This window comes from Ylistrum balloti, unplaced genomic scaffold (genome assembly GCF_031769215.1).
Source record: "Ylistrum balloti isolate Yb309-2 unplaced genomic scaffold, AGI_CSIRO_Ybal_v1 Utg369958, whole genome shotgun sequence".
NCBI lineage: Eukaryota > Metazoa > Mollusca > Bivalvia > Pectinida > Pectinidae > Ylistrum > Ylistrum balloti.
Window position 1 is genome coordinate 547,473 of NW_026782057.1, and position 13,085 is coordinate 560,557.

At 33.6% G+C, this 13,085-nt stretch overlaps 1 protein-coding gene across 2 annotated transcripts in view; it reads right to left on the reverse strand.

The window, feature by feature from the left end:
• LOC132547497 (TP53-binding protein 1-like) overlaps positions 1-13,085 on the reverse strand; it is a 39,591-nt gene that overhangs the window by 20,369 nt on the left and 6,137 nt on the right. For both annotated transcript variants that reach the window (XM_060211255.1, XM_060211254.1), the window contains exons 7-18: positions 11,133-11,275; positions 9,628-9,724; positions 8,508-8,590; positions 7,754-7,842; positions 7,168-7,269; positions 5,396-5,509; positions 3,874-3,991; positions 3,254-3,418; positions 2,815-2,871; positions 2,003-2,165; positions 1,432-1,511; positions 1,023-1,143 (exon numbers count right to left, since the gene is read on the reverse strand). In XM_060211255.1, the coding sequence (XP_060067238.1) occupies positions 1,023-1,143; positions 1,432-1,511; positions 2,003-2,165; positions 2,815-2,871; positions 3,254-3,418; positions 3,874-3,991; positions 5,396-5,509; positions 7,168-7,269; positions 7,754-7,842; positions 8,508-8,590; positions 9,628-9,724; positions 11,133-11,275 (1,332 nt within the window). The remainder of the gene's footprint in view (positions 1-1,022; positions 1,144-1,431; positions 1,512-2,002; positions 2,166-2,814; positions 2,872-3,253; positions 3,419-3,873; positions 3,992-5,395; positions 5,510-7,167; positions 7,270-7,753; positions 7,843-8,507; positions 8,591-9,627; positions 9,725-11,132; positions 11,276-13,085) is intronic.

The window sequence follows — 13,085 nt, forward strand, 5'->3', positions numbered from 1 at the left end:
GTATATCACATGGTGTATTGGTATATCTCACATGGTGTATTGGTATATCTCACATGGTGTATTGGTATATCACATGGTGTATTGGTATATCACATGGTGTATTGGTATATCTCACATGGTGTATTGGTATATCACATGGTGTATTGGTATATCACATGGTGTATTGGTATATCTCACATGGTGTATTGGTATATCCCATGGTGTATTGGTATATCACATGGTGTATTGGTATATCACATGGTGTATTGGTATATCTCATATGGTGTATTAGTATATCTCACATGGTGTATTGGTATATCACATGGTGTATTGGTATATCTCATATGGTGTATTAGTATATCTCACATGGTGTATTGGTATATCACATGGTGTATTGGTATATCTCATATGGTGTATTAGTATATCTCACATGGTGTATTGCAGGCTGTCAACCAAGTCTTCTTCAAAATATAGGAGGAATATTGGAACAATTTTTCAAAAAATACAAGAGCTTTTTGATAGTTTTGATGCAAAATATAGGAGTTTTCATTCATAGGCATTTATACTAACAACTCTTACTTTTCATTTACTGTTTCTATATTAATCAATGATTAAAAACTACCTTAAAGTAATCATTCACTTCAACAGCATCACAATCCAGACAGACAGCTGCTACATAGTACATCATCATCATTATCATCTCAACGGGCACCTAAAAGGCTAATATCCTGATGTACTGCCTTGCAAGATGCCCATATCGGTGATAAAGAGATGCACTGAATCATTTTCTGATGGCTGGTGATGCTGTTAAAGACTTAAGAATTCACTAACTTGTAAAATAAAGAATCTAAAAGCAGTGTCAAAGAAATATTAACAATCTCTACATTTATCAGCAACAAATTTCGTGAAAAAAGATATTTTTCAAAAAATAGGAAAACAGGAAGTATAGGTTTTTGAACAAAAATATAGGAAAATATAGTGTTATGGGAATCGGCTGACAGCCTGTGTATTGGTAAATCAAATAGTGTATCTGTACAACCAACCTCACATCACTGATGATCTGACGTTTTGAAGGTGACTTAGTCAGCTTGCTTTTTCTGTGACGAAAGACATCAAACCTAACGTCTTCTGTCTGTTCTGATGGCATTTCTCTCATCTCTGGTCCTGTAGAATAAGGTTATAAAGGTCAAGAGAGTCAAAGGTCAAGTAGACATCTTCAAAGTTGAAGGCTGTTGATTGCTTCTATCGAATCTTAAAGTGAGTTCACAGCTGATGTGGAAACAATAACAAACATTTCCAATACAAAACAATCTGAAGGAAGTGATCATAAATGTTTGTTTTTCTTACAATAAAACAATTATTTGTTTCCAGCTACTATTACACAGATTCCATGAGAAATTGAAAGATGAAAATCAGAGCAATTTTTATTCAGGTAGTTTCGATGTAACTTACTCTGAAGCGTGAAGCTTGGGTCTGACATGGATGGCTGAGTGTCTATCATGTCAATGGTGAGCGATGGAGCACGAACAGGTCTACAACCAATTGTTTTAGTCCCATCAGTAGTTAGTAGTCACAGTATATATCATTAATGTAAATTTGTTCTTCTGGTTAAATAAAACAGTTATCATGATGACATCACAGTATATAAAAGAAACCATATAACATATCCACGATCACATCACATTGTAACCATGATTATATCATAATTCTCCCTGCCTCTCACATACTGTATCCACGATCACATTAAACTTTATGTATTTCTTCTCAGCATGTTGTCAGTGTCTCACACTAAATCCAGGATTGCAACACTGAGTATTTCTTAATATGATCCTACTGTATTTTCAGGGTCTGAAAGTGGTAGATAACTTTTTGGATATGATCCTACTGTATTTTCAGGGTCTGAAAGTGGTAGATAACTTTTTGGATATAAACCTACTGTATTTTCAGGGTCTGAAAGTGGTAGATAACTTTTTGGATATAAACCTACTGTATTTTCAGGGTCTAAAGGTGGTAGATAACTTACTGGGCTTCACAAGCTTGTGCCTGATGGGACGGTCCAGGTGACTTGGTAGGATCATGTGGCAAGTCAATTTCAGATGCTGGCTGCTTCTGTCTTGTTAGAGTGGGAGAAATTTCAACAGGATGAAGCAGTGTACCTGTCTTGGGCAGTGACAGATGGAAGCCAGCTGAAAAAAGAAAACCAGATGGATGCCTCATGAACATAATAACAAAATGTGTTTAAAATCAAACACAAAAACACAAAGTAAATGAAACAATATATCTCTTCAGATATTCTCTATAAATTTTTCAATTCACTCTATATCAAAGCTTCAGATACCGCCACAGAAGAGGAAGGACATGCTTAACATATGGGCAAGATTATCAGTGAAACTGATGAATGCTCCCAAAAAAACGACTTTATTGGACACAAAATTGAATCAAAGGGCAATAATTCTGTAATTAAAAAGTTGCAGGCCCTGAATTTGATATACTGCACATTCTCTTAGTATGACCAATGTATACAGAAAGTTTCAATAACTCGTTAATTCTGCAAAAGAGAGTTATGGCTCTTGTACACTGCACTCTCCCTATCGAGATCTTAAGAAGTTTCATGGTAAAACCTCTTATCGCTTTTGTGATATGCTCCAGAAAAAAATATGCTGGACAGATGGATGGCCAGGACTATATGCTCTCCCGTCAGGGAGCATAATTATGATAGGGACATACTTTGAAGTCAAATATCATTCAAATCAGACATTGAAACAATTTTCACCTGAAGAAATAATACACTTTTATAGGTAAAAGCATAATTTTTAAGTTACATTTTGTACATACCAGAATCTGAACTTGATGTGTCAGCCTTGTTTTTCTTATCAGCATTATCTTCCAAGTCTGTAATAACAGATTCCAATATAATATCACATCAAGATTGAATTATTTTTACTACAAATGAGTCCAGGTTTCATTTCCACAAAATTTACAGTATTCTGTTATCTACATTATAGCAAACAAAACATGTCCCCTTAACGAAGCTCTGTATCATATGATCTAATTACCAAACATTTCTTTCTGAATACTTTTTTTCTTTTTCTTTTCTTCAAATAGAAAAATAATTTCGGACTATTTATTCATAAAAAATAAATGGTGAATATTGCAACAGTCATAAACTTTTAACAGTATTCCAAATATCAAATGAATGTTAGAGAAAATATTCTCTAATACCTAAAGAGATTCTACAAAGAGACAAGACTGAGAATTCCACCAGCATATATACCCTTATTTTCTTGCTGTTCAGGATTCTGACTTGGTGAGTGTATTTTACTCTTTTGTGTTTGTGAAGATTTACTTCCCCTTAATGAAGACTGGCTTTTGGAGTACTGTGAAGGTGTAAGATGCAGCACAAGGTCTTGTGATTCACTTCCTTCATAGTTTTCCGTAACTACAAATCAATATCACCATCATTAAATTTTACAAATCTTTACTTATAAGTAAATGCAATCTATTGTGTACAAATGTTGATCTATTACTCTAAGTTTTGTGTATGGGACTTCATACAGAAGACAGTAACATCAATTATTGGCACAGAGATGTAAAATACAGGAATTATATAGACCGAAGTTTTCAGCAGCATCACAAACATAATAGCTCTTTGAGCAGTGATCCCTATCGTAAGTCTCTATACAGAGAACATATTTTCCATTACACACAATGAATATTAATTCTGGCCATGTCTGATACGTTTCATACCACAATTAACCCAGGGAGCTAATATACATATTTTTATCCAGGAGGATTTAAGAAAATGAAATGTCATTTTTTGGTAATTTTATTGAATAGAAATATATATTGGCTTGAACAGGTATTAACTTATTAATGGATAAACACCATACACACCCAAACTTCTCTGTGTTTTTTTATTATCTGCCTGTTCTGTATCCTCATCAAAACTGATTATAATGACACTGTCGTCTTTCATTTCCTCCACATAAACCACCTCTACAGATTCTTCTTTCTGTAAAATTTAGAAGATGACAAATCAATCAACAGTTATAATAAAAAGCAAAATAAATAATTCATTTTTCAAAATCCTCTAAAATAATATACATTTGTATTATGTTTTACTCTCATTTTAAGTCAACAATCTTTTTTTTTAGAAATACAACTTAATTAATTTTTTTGAAACACAGATGCCTCCATTTCATTCCAAATAGATTTATTATTACTTTCCCCTTTTATTGTGTATTCATTCAAACAACAAAACATGTAATTACAACTCCGATCAAATACATTTGTACTCAGATCATTCCATCCTGCGCATGTGTACAATAATACCCTTACTGACCAAGCACAAGGAATGATGATAAAACGAAATTAAAATTTGCTTTTGATATGCTACAAGAAATTATGTATGAAGCCACAGATCATATCAATATGACTTTATTATGAATAAATATACATATGAAAAACACGGTACTAGAAAGTTTTTATGTGTTACAGAAAACCATGTACAAGCACTAGACTTAACAATTAAGCACAGATATAGACTTTATCGATGAAAAATTCTTTCAGCATTTCATTGTCCAAACACTAAATCAAGCAGAGTGCCTGATAACAGTCTGTTAGTAAACAAGCTCAAAATTGGTTTCTTTTGGAATTGTGGCGATCACATTTCGTAAAAAAATTCATACTGGTTTATTGGTTTCAATTTTATCGTTCCTGAAAATGCACACGACCAAGCTAAATATTTTCATGCTTCCTGTAAAATTGTTACTTTTTTTATCATACAGGTAAGTCACTGCCACAGGATGGTGACACTAATTAAGAAGCAAACCTTTAATTGGATGATAAAACTTGTAATGAATTGCCAGAGACCCAACGTTTTGTGTGTGATGGACTGATACACTGTAATTAGTCATGTGCTACACACAAGTGTCTTTCTACTCTGTGACTGTATTGACCGATTTTGTCAGAAGACATGCCGATGTTTTGACAAAAAAATTAATTTTGAGACAATGAATGACTTTCCCCTTGCTTTACCATTGATGGGACTGAAAAATCACTTCAACTCAACTGAAATTTTGACAATTGGAGTCATCAAAAACTAAGAATACAAAAATATAGAAGGGAAAAAAAAATCAGGATTTGAAAATTGTTTTGACTCAAACGGAATTTCAACTCAAGCAATTCGAGACAAGTTTCAACTGTATATGGAATACTCACTATATGCCCATGGCAACTACATGACAATTGTATACACTATCATCAAACCACAAAGACAAGAATTTTTAACAATTCAGACGAATCCCAACATTAGGATGATATAATGTAATATAAAGGCTTAAACTTATAGACAAATTAGCAAGATTTATCCAAGTATATCAAACTATTTGTTTAAGTAACACTGCACAAGGCTGACCTGCTGGGTGGAGTGAGATTCTGTAGCACTGTAATATAGATGTAATGACTCTCCACAGGTTTCTACATCGTCAGTAATCAGTGTTTTCACTTTGTCCGACTCCTCCTGTCTCCCCTGTTACATCCAAGGAATAATATAAATATATAATATATATATAATGATAGAGAACTGTAAAGTAAATATTGTCAGAGATAGATAATAGAGAGCTGTACAACAGATATTGTCAGTGACAATCTAATGATAGAGAATAGAGAGCTGTACAACAGATATTGTCAGTGACAATCTAATGATAGAGAATAGAGAGCTGTACAACAGATATTGTCAGTGACAATCTAATGATAGAGAATAGAGAGCTGTACAACAGATATTGTCAGTGACAATCTAATGATAGAGAATAGAGAGCTGTACAACAGATATTGTCAGTGACAATCTAATGATAGAGAATAGAGAGCTGTACAACAGATATTGTCAGTGACAATCTAATGATAGAGAATAGAGAGCTGTACAACAGATATTGTCAGTGACAATCTAATGATAGAGAATAGAGAGCTGTACAACAGATATTGTCAGTGACAATCTAATGATAGAGAATAGAGAGCTGTACAACAGATATTGTCAGTGACAATCTAATGATAGAGAATAGAGAGCTGTACAACAGATATTGTCAGGGACAATCTAATGATAGAGAATAGAGAGCTGTACAACAGATATTGTCAGTGACAATCTAATGATAGAGAATAGAGAGCTGTACAACAGATATTGTCAGTGACAATCTAATGATAGAGAATAGAGAGCTGTACAACAGATATTGTCAGTGACAATCTAATGATAGAGAATAGAGAGCTGTACAACAGATATTGTCAGTGACAATCTAATGATAGAGAATAGAGAGCTGTACAACAGATATTGTCAGTGACAATCTAATGATAGAGAATAGAGAGCTGTACAACAGATATTGTCAGTGACAATCTAATGATAGAGAATAGAGAGCTGTACAACAGATATTGTCAGTGACAATCTAATGATAGAGAATAGAGAGCTGTACAACAGATATTGTCAGTGACAATCTAATGATAGAGAATAGAGAGCTGTACAACAGATATTGTCAGTGACAATCTAATGATAGAGAATAGAGAGCTGTACAACAGATATTGTCAGTGACAATCTAATGATAGAGAATAGAGAGCTGTACAACAGATATTGTCAGGGACAATCTAATGACAGAGAATAGAGAGCTGTACAACAGATATTGTCAGTGACAATAATGTAATACAGGGCTCTCACCCCATTTTGGGACTGGGGCCCGGGGCCCGGGGCCCTTAGAATTGGGAAAAATAGCAGCGTTTTCCTTAGAATTGGGAAAACTTGGGGTCTAAATTGGAAAAAAAAATTTTTTATTTTGCATTGGAAATGGGGCTGAATATTGGCCCCAAATCTGGCAGATCAAGAGCCCTGTAATATGAAATTATACAATGGATATTGTCGATCATAATTCTATTTTCACATTGTTTTGCCTTGTGAGAAATTAACATGAAAGTTGGTTGCTCCTTTTATCTTACATTACTTATCTAATGTCTATATCAAAGCTGGGTCTTTTTATACTTCTGTATAAAACTTTGTGTAAATGTAAGTGAACGTAAAAAGCTATGACATCCAAACATCCTGTCGAAATATGGATATTTATAAGCTTCATTTACTAATTTCATTGATCTTTGCAGTCATAACAAAAGTTTCACTTGACATACACAATAACATATTAAGTATTAACCTACCTCCTTGGATAACAGATCTCCGTCTGAAGTCCTTTTTACAGTGACATTTTGCTCATCTGACTTTCCACTACTGTCCTGGTCCAAACCACTTTCCTCAGAACTCTGACAAACAAAATATGTTGATGATTACTGTACATGAATTAATTAAGAATCTACTTTTATCCTAGATAACATATGTTCCAGACTGGCAAAGACTCAAAAACACTCTAGGGTCTAGGGAAACCATTTTGTATGTACAAAATGCTAAAATAGCCAAAACCTAAAGCTAGTACATCACAAAGTTTACATCAAAACAGGAAAAACATAGATCCCAGTAAAAACTTTTTTTAAAATTTTTACATTGACCAAGTACTAGTTTAGTTTTCAAATAAGCATCACGAAGATTGATGACTTGCAGTGCTGTAGTTATTTGAAAATAAGCTCAATCCCTGTAATAAGCCCATCTCTTGAATTTAACAATAGCTGTCCTATAACAACCCAACCCCTTACTATGAGAAGAAGCGTTGGCCCCTGGGCTTAAAAGAGGTTAAATGCAGTGGGTACGAGAAAGGAAGAAACATGTTCCTATTATTTTTGAGAACTATACCTGAACATGGTGGGCTTGTGGTTTATCAGCGAAAGTACTCTCAGCTGCAGGATCAAAGACACGTTCATCAAAATCATCTAAATCAGAATCTGAAAAGAGACCCACAAAGTTTTCATACATTTTTGATATCATAGCAGTGTAAAGTGAAAGTGATGAAGAAATGAACATCAGAAAATCAATATCATCAATACACTATGCTAAGTAAGTTCATCAAGAAATCAACATGGGGAATTGTGTAATATGATGATGACCTGAAGAATAATTCCTAAATTTTTTCAAGATGTATCATAAAGTTTGATCATACAATGAATATAATTTGTATTATTACATCCATATTGTTCATCAATTTCTCAGCTGCATATCTGGTGACTGTTGATGATCTCAATGATTTCGACCAACCACAGCAGATCATGAAAATGACACCACGGCCAAGAAATGTTGCCTGAATCTGAGAGTTCCAAGCATCACATATCCTGGGCACAAAATCATGATTGTACTATTGCAAATATCACTTTGATGTCTCTGCATAAAACTAGCAAGTTCAAAACACGATAGTATTATCTCCAAACTATGTCACAATTTGTACAGTAGTATTTGATCAGTTAAAAGGTGCCTGGCAATATATTGCTGCAATCAAAATGAATGTATCTAAACATCATACAGAATCATTTATTTGGTCATTTTTTTTTCATAATAACTTAACGTGACATTAAATATGACAGATAAGGGTTTTCGAATGAAACCATTTATCTACCTGTAGTCTTTTCATCTGTCGGTGATGAGGGAATAATTTTTGGAACATTTCCATATGCTGTTGGTGATGGTGGAATTGCATTCCTATTAATTAATAGAAAAACATCAATTTAACTTATACACTGAGTGTCTGTGAATACACAAAGAATAATTTATGCACAGTGTTACATAAAAGACAAGTTTTTTCTGCATGTTAAAATCAATGTAAATGTTTGGAAACTGAATGTAAAAGTTTGGAAACAGACTGAAAAAATTTGGAAACAGACCGAAAAAGTTTTCGAAACAGGCCAAATAGTTTGGAAACAGAATGTAAAAGTTCGTAAGCAGACCAAAAAAGTTTGGAAACAGACTGAAAAAGTTTGGAAGCAGAATGTAAAAGTTCCAATGCAAAAATAGCATGATTTACAATTATATAACTATTGTGGCACATGTACTCTACCTCTGACCTCTGACCTATATTTGAATGTTATATTGACAGGTGCTTGAATTTGAAAGTAATATACATATCTAGCAGATTTCTGTGTGAAAATATGAGGTACATATAAATTCAACAGAATTGTAAACGAAATTAAAAGCAATTTAACAACTAAATAACAAGGACGTCATCCAGAGATTCAAACAAATAATCATGAGAGATTTGAATTATGATTGGTTCTCCTTGTTTATTAATGTGAAAATAAGTACCACATAAAATATATATAATTTACAGCACAAAACAGATTTTTACTATTGTGAATAAGCCTAATATTGCTTCTCTATAATTCTGCATTTTCAAGCAATCCACATTTTATGATTTGCTTTAGAAATTGTTATTTTAAAAACAAACTTCACATACAGTGTCACTTTTAAATAAAAAATGGTTTCTGATTTAACAAAAATTATATAGAAATTTCTCTTCATTTTTCAATACAAATATACAGAAGTTCTAATTGACTTTAGACAGAAAAGTCATCAGATTTTTTCCCCATTATGATAGGCAAGGGGAATCAGTAGGCTCTGTCTTATCAAATCCATTGACTTTAGAACAATTTTAAGTGTAAATGACATAAAATGAATGAGGAAAGCATTATGAATGTACACAAGCAATGATTCTATATCTGGGTTACTTCTTCAGTACTCACTCGTCCTCATCAACTGTCTCTGGAACTAACATGGGTTGGTTAGACAGTTGAAGACTTCCAATAAACTCCGATGGGGTTGACGATTCTCTATCATCATCTAAAGAAACATCAAAATAAACTGTTATAGAGTCATCTTTTCCCTCATGCTTTATAGCTGTTCAGAGTAACAAATTATCATTGAAACCCCCCCCCCCCTTTACTGAAATCCCTGTTTCATTGTTAGCAATTTGCACTCCCTTCTAAGTCACAATTTCCCCTTCCTCCTTTACTAGAAGCCTTGTTTTCTTGTTAAGTCACAATTTTCCCTCCATCCTCCTTTATTGACAGCCCTGCTTTTTGTTAGGGCTCAATTTCTCTCTCTTCTACAGTGACAGCCTTGTTTTTATTAAGTCACCATTTTCCCTCTCTACTTTACTGACAGCCCTGTTTTATAGTTAATCACACCTGCCTTTAAAGTCACTTAGAGGAGAGGAGAAAAGTGGCCTTTATAGAGAGATAGTTATTTACACATGGGTTTAATAACAATGAATTGCATAACATTTGGACCTGGAAACAGTGACTTTTATAGACAGGTATTTGTCAGATAAATGTGTCTTCATAGACAGGATTTGGTTACATACCTTATAAACAGTTAACCTTCATAGACAGGTATTTATTATACACAGGTGACATTTACAGACAGACATTTGTTATATAAAAGTGGGCTTTAAGGCATGTATGATTGTAATTGATTAATATGTTGAAGATCTAAAACACCAATGTGATTCCCCAAAAGCTGCAGCAGCTCTGACAGTCAGAAATTATGACTGCCATTTTAAATGAATGTTTCACATGGTATTATGAAGACAGTCTGTTAAGTGCTGAATACTAGAAGCATGAGTAGATCATACTGAAAGAATGAAATATACGACTGTATAAGTATCAACCAATCAGAAGTGACATAGATTATATTTCATGATACTCATCTACTTCATTATTATAGTAATTGTACTCAACAATACACAACACTTGACCTTGACATTAAAACCCTGATCAATATAATTGTGTACATAATTTTATTATGTAGTTGATTAACACTGTGCGATTTCATATGAAATTTCAAAACATGAATATTTAAAGATTCTGAAAGAAGAGTATCAGTGAAACTAATGAATGATTCACGAAAAGGACTTTATTTAACAAACAAGAGAACCAGTAGAACTGATGGATGCTTCCCGAATAAACGCTAGTTCCAGATGGGCCAATTATGCAAGAGAGAGTTATGGTTCTTGAACACTGCACTTCTCCTTATCAAGATTTATGTAACTATTAAGTTTTGTGTTGATAGATGTTGGACAGTCAGACAAAGCTGCGACTATATGATTCCTTAAAATTTTTTATGGGAATATAAATAAGCTAAATTCTTTTACTTAAAAACATAAAAGAAGCAGATAAAAAAGAAAATCTGAACATACACAGACATTTAATTGGGACTCAAAGAATCAGAATGCTTATCTACAATATACCAGGGTCTTCCTGGAAGATGTCTTGTGAGAGAGTCTCCTGGAACATTTTGAACCGATGACCTCGGACACTAGGCTCCTGCCCCGTGTGGGACATTTCTGCCTGTTGGTAACTCCCTAGTCCCTGTCTACTGTTGGAATGGAAACTGAGAACAAATAGCATGAGCCAGTATAAATCAAGATTAATTGGACTTCTTATTTTTACCTGTGTAAAAATTACCCTTTAAAGTAAAAACAAAAAGTGGATTCAATCCAAAAACTACACTTTATCTTTATCTGTGTCATGCCACAATTCAGATTATGATGTATAGATATCTAAATGCCCAAGCTTCAATTCTGGAGTTCTGAATGCTATCAAAATAACACTGGGTTGTGCATATCATGTATCTTCTAGAAGACAATGAATCATTTAACATTAATACATACATTTTAAAATACTGACCTAGAGTCACTGCCATTTATACAAACATATTTGAATAGAGTCACTGCCGTTTATACATACATATATAAATACTGACCTAGAGTCACTCCGTTAATACATACATATTCAAATACTGACCTAGAGTCAGTGCCGTTTATACAAACATATTCAAATACTGACCTAGAGTCACTGCCATTTATACAAACATATTTGAATAGAGTCACTGCCGTTTATACATACATATATAAATACTGACCTAGAGTCACTCCGTTAATACATACATATTCAAATACTGACCTAGAGTCAGTGCCGTTTATACAAACATATTCAAATACTGACCTAGAGTCACTGCCATTTATACAAACATATTTGAATAGAGTCACTGCTGTTTATACATACATATATAAATACTGACCTAGAGTCACTCCGTTAATACATACATATTCAAATACTGACCTAGAGTCAGTGCCGTTTATACAAACATATTCAAATACTGACCTAGAGTCACTGCCATTTATACAAACATATTTGAATAGAGTCACTGCCGTTTATACATACATATATAAATACTGACCTAGAGTCACTCCGTTAATACATACATATTCAAATACTGACCTAGAGTCAGTGCCGTTTATACAAACATATTCAAATACTGACCTAGAGTCACTGCCATTTATACAAACATATTTGAATAGAGTCACTGCCGTTTATACATACATATATAAATACTGACCTAGAGTCACTCCGTTAATACATACATATTCAAATACTGACCTAGAGTCAGTGCCGTTTATACAAACATATTCAAATACTGACCTAGAGTCACTGCCATTTATACAAACATATTTGAATAGAGTCACTGCCGTTTATACATACATATATAAATACTGACCTAGAGTCACTCCGTTAATACATACATATTCAAATACTGACCTGGAGTCAGTGCCGTTCATACAAACATATTTAAATACTGACCTGGAGTCAGTGCCGTTCATACAAACATATTTAAATACTGACCTGGAGTCAGTGCCGTTCATACATACATATTTAAATACTGACCTAGAGTCAGTGCCGTTCATACAAACATATTTAAATACTGACCTGGAGTCAGTGCCGTTCATACAAACATATTTAAATACTGACCTGGAGTCAGTGCCGTTCATACATACATATTTAAATACTGACCTAGAGTCAGTGCCGTTCATACATACATATTCAAATACTGATCTAGAATCACTGCCGTTAATACATACATATTCAAATACTGACCTAGAGTCACTGCCGTTAATACATACATATTCAAATACTGATCTAGAATCACTGCCGTTAATACATACATATTCAAATACTGACCTAGAGTCACTGCCGTTAATACATACATATTCAAATACTGATCTAGAATCACTGCCGTTTATACATACATATATAAATACTGATCTAGAATCACTGCCGTTTATACATACATATATAAATACTGACCTGGAGTCACTGCCGTTAATACATACATATTTAAATACTGACCTGGAGTCAGTGCC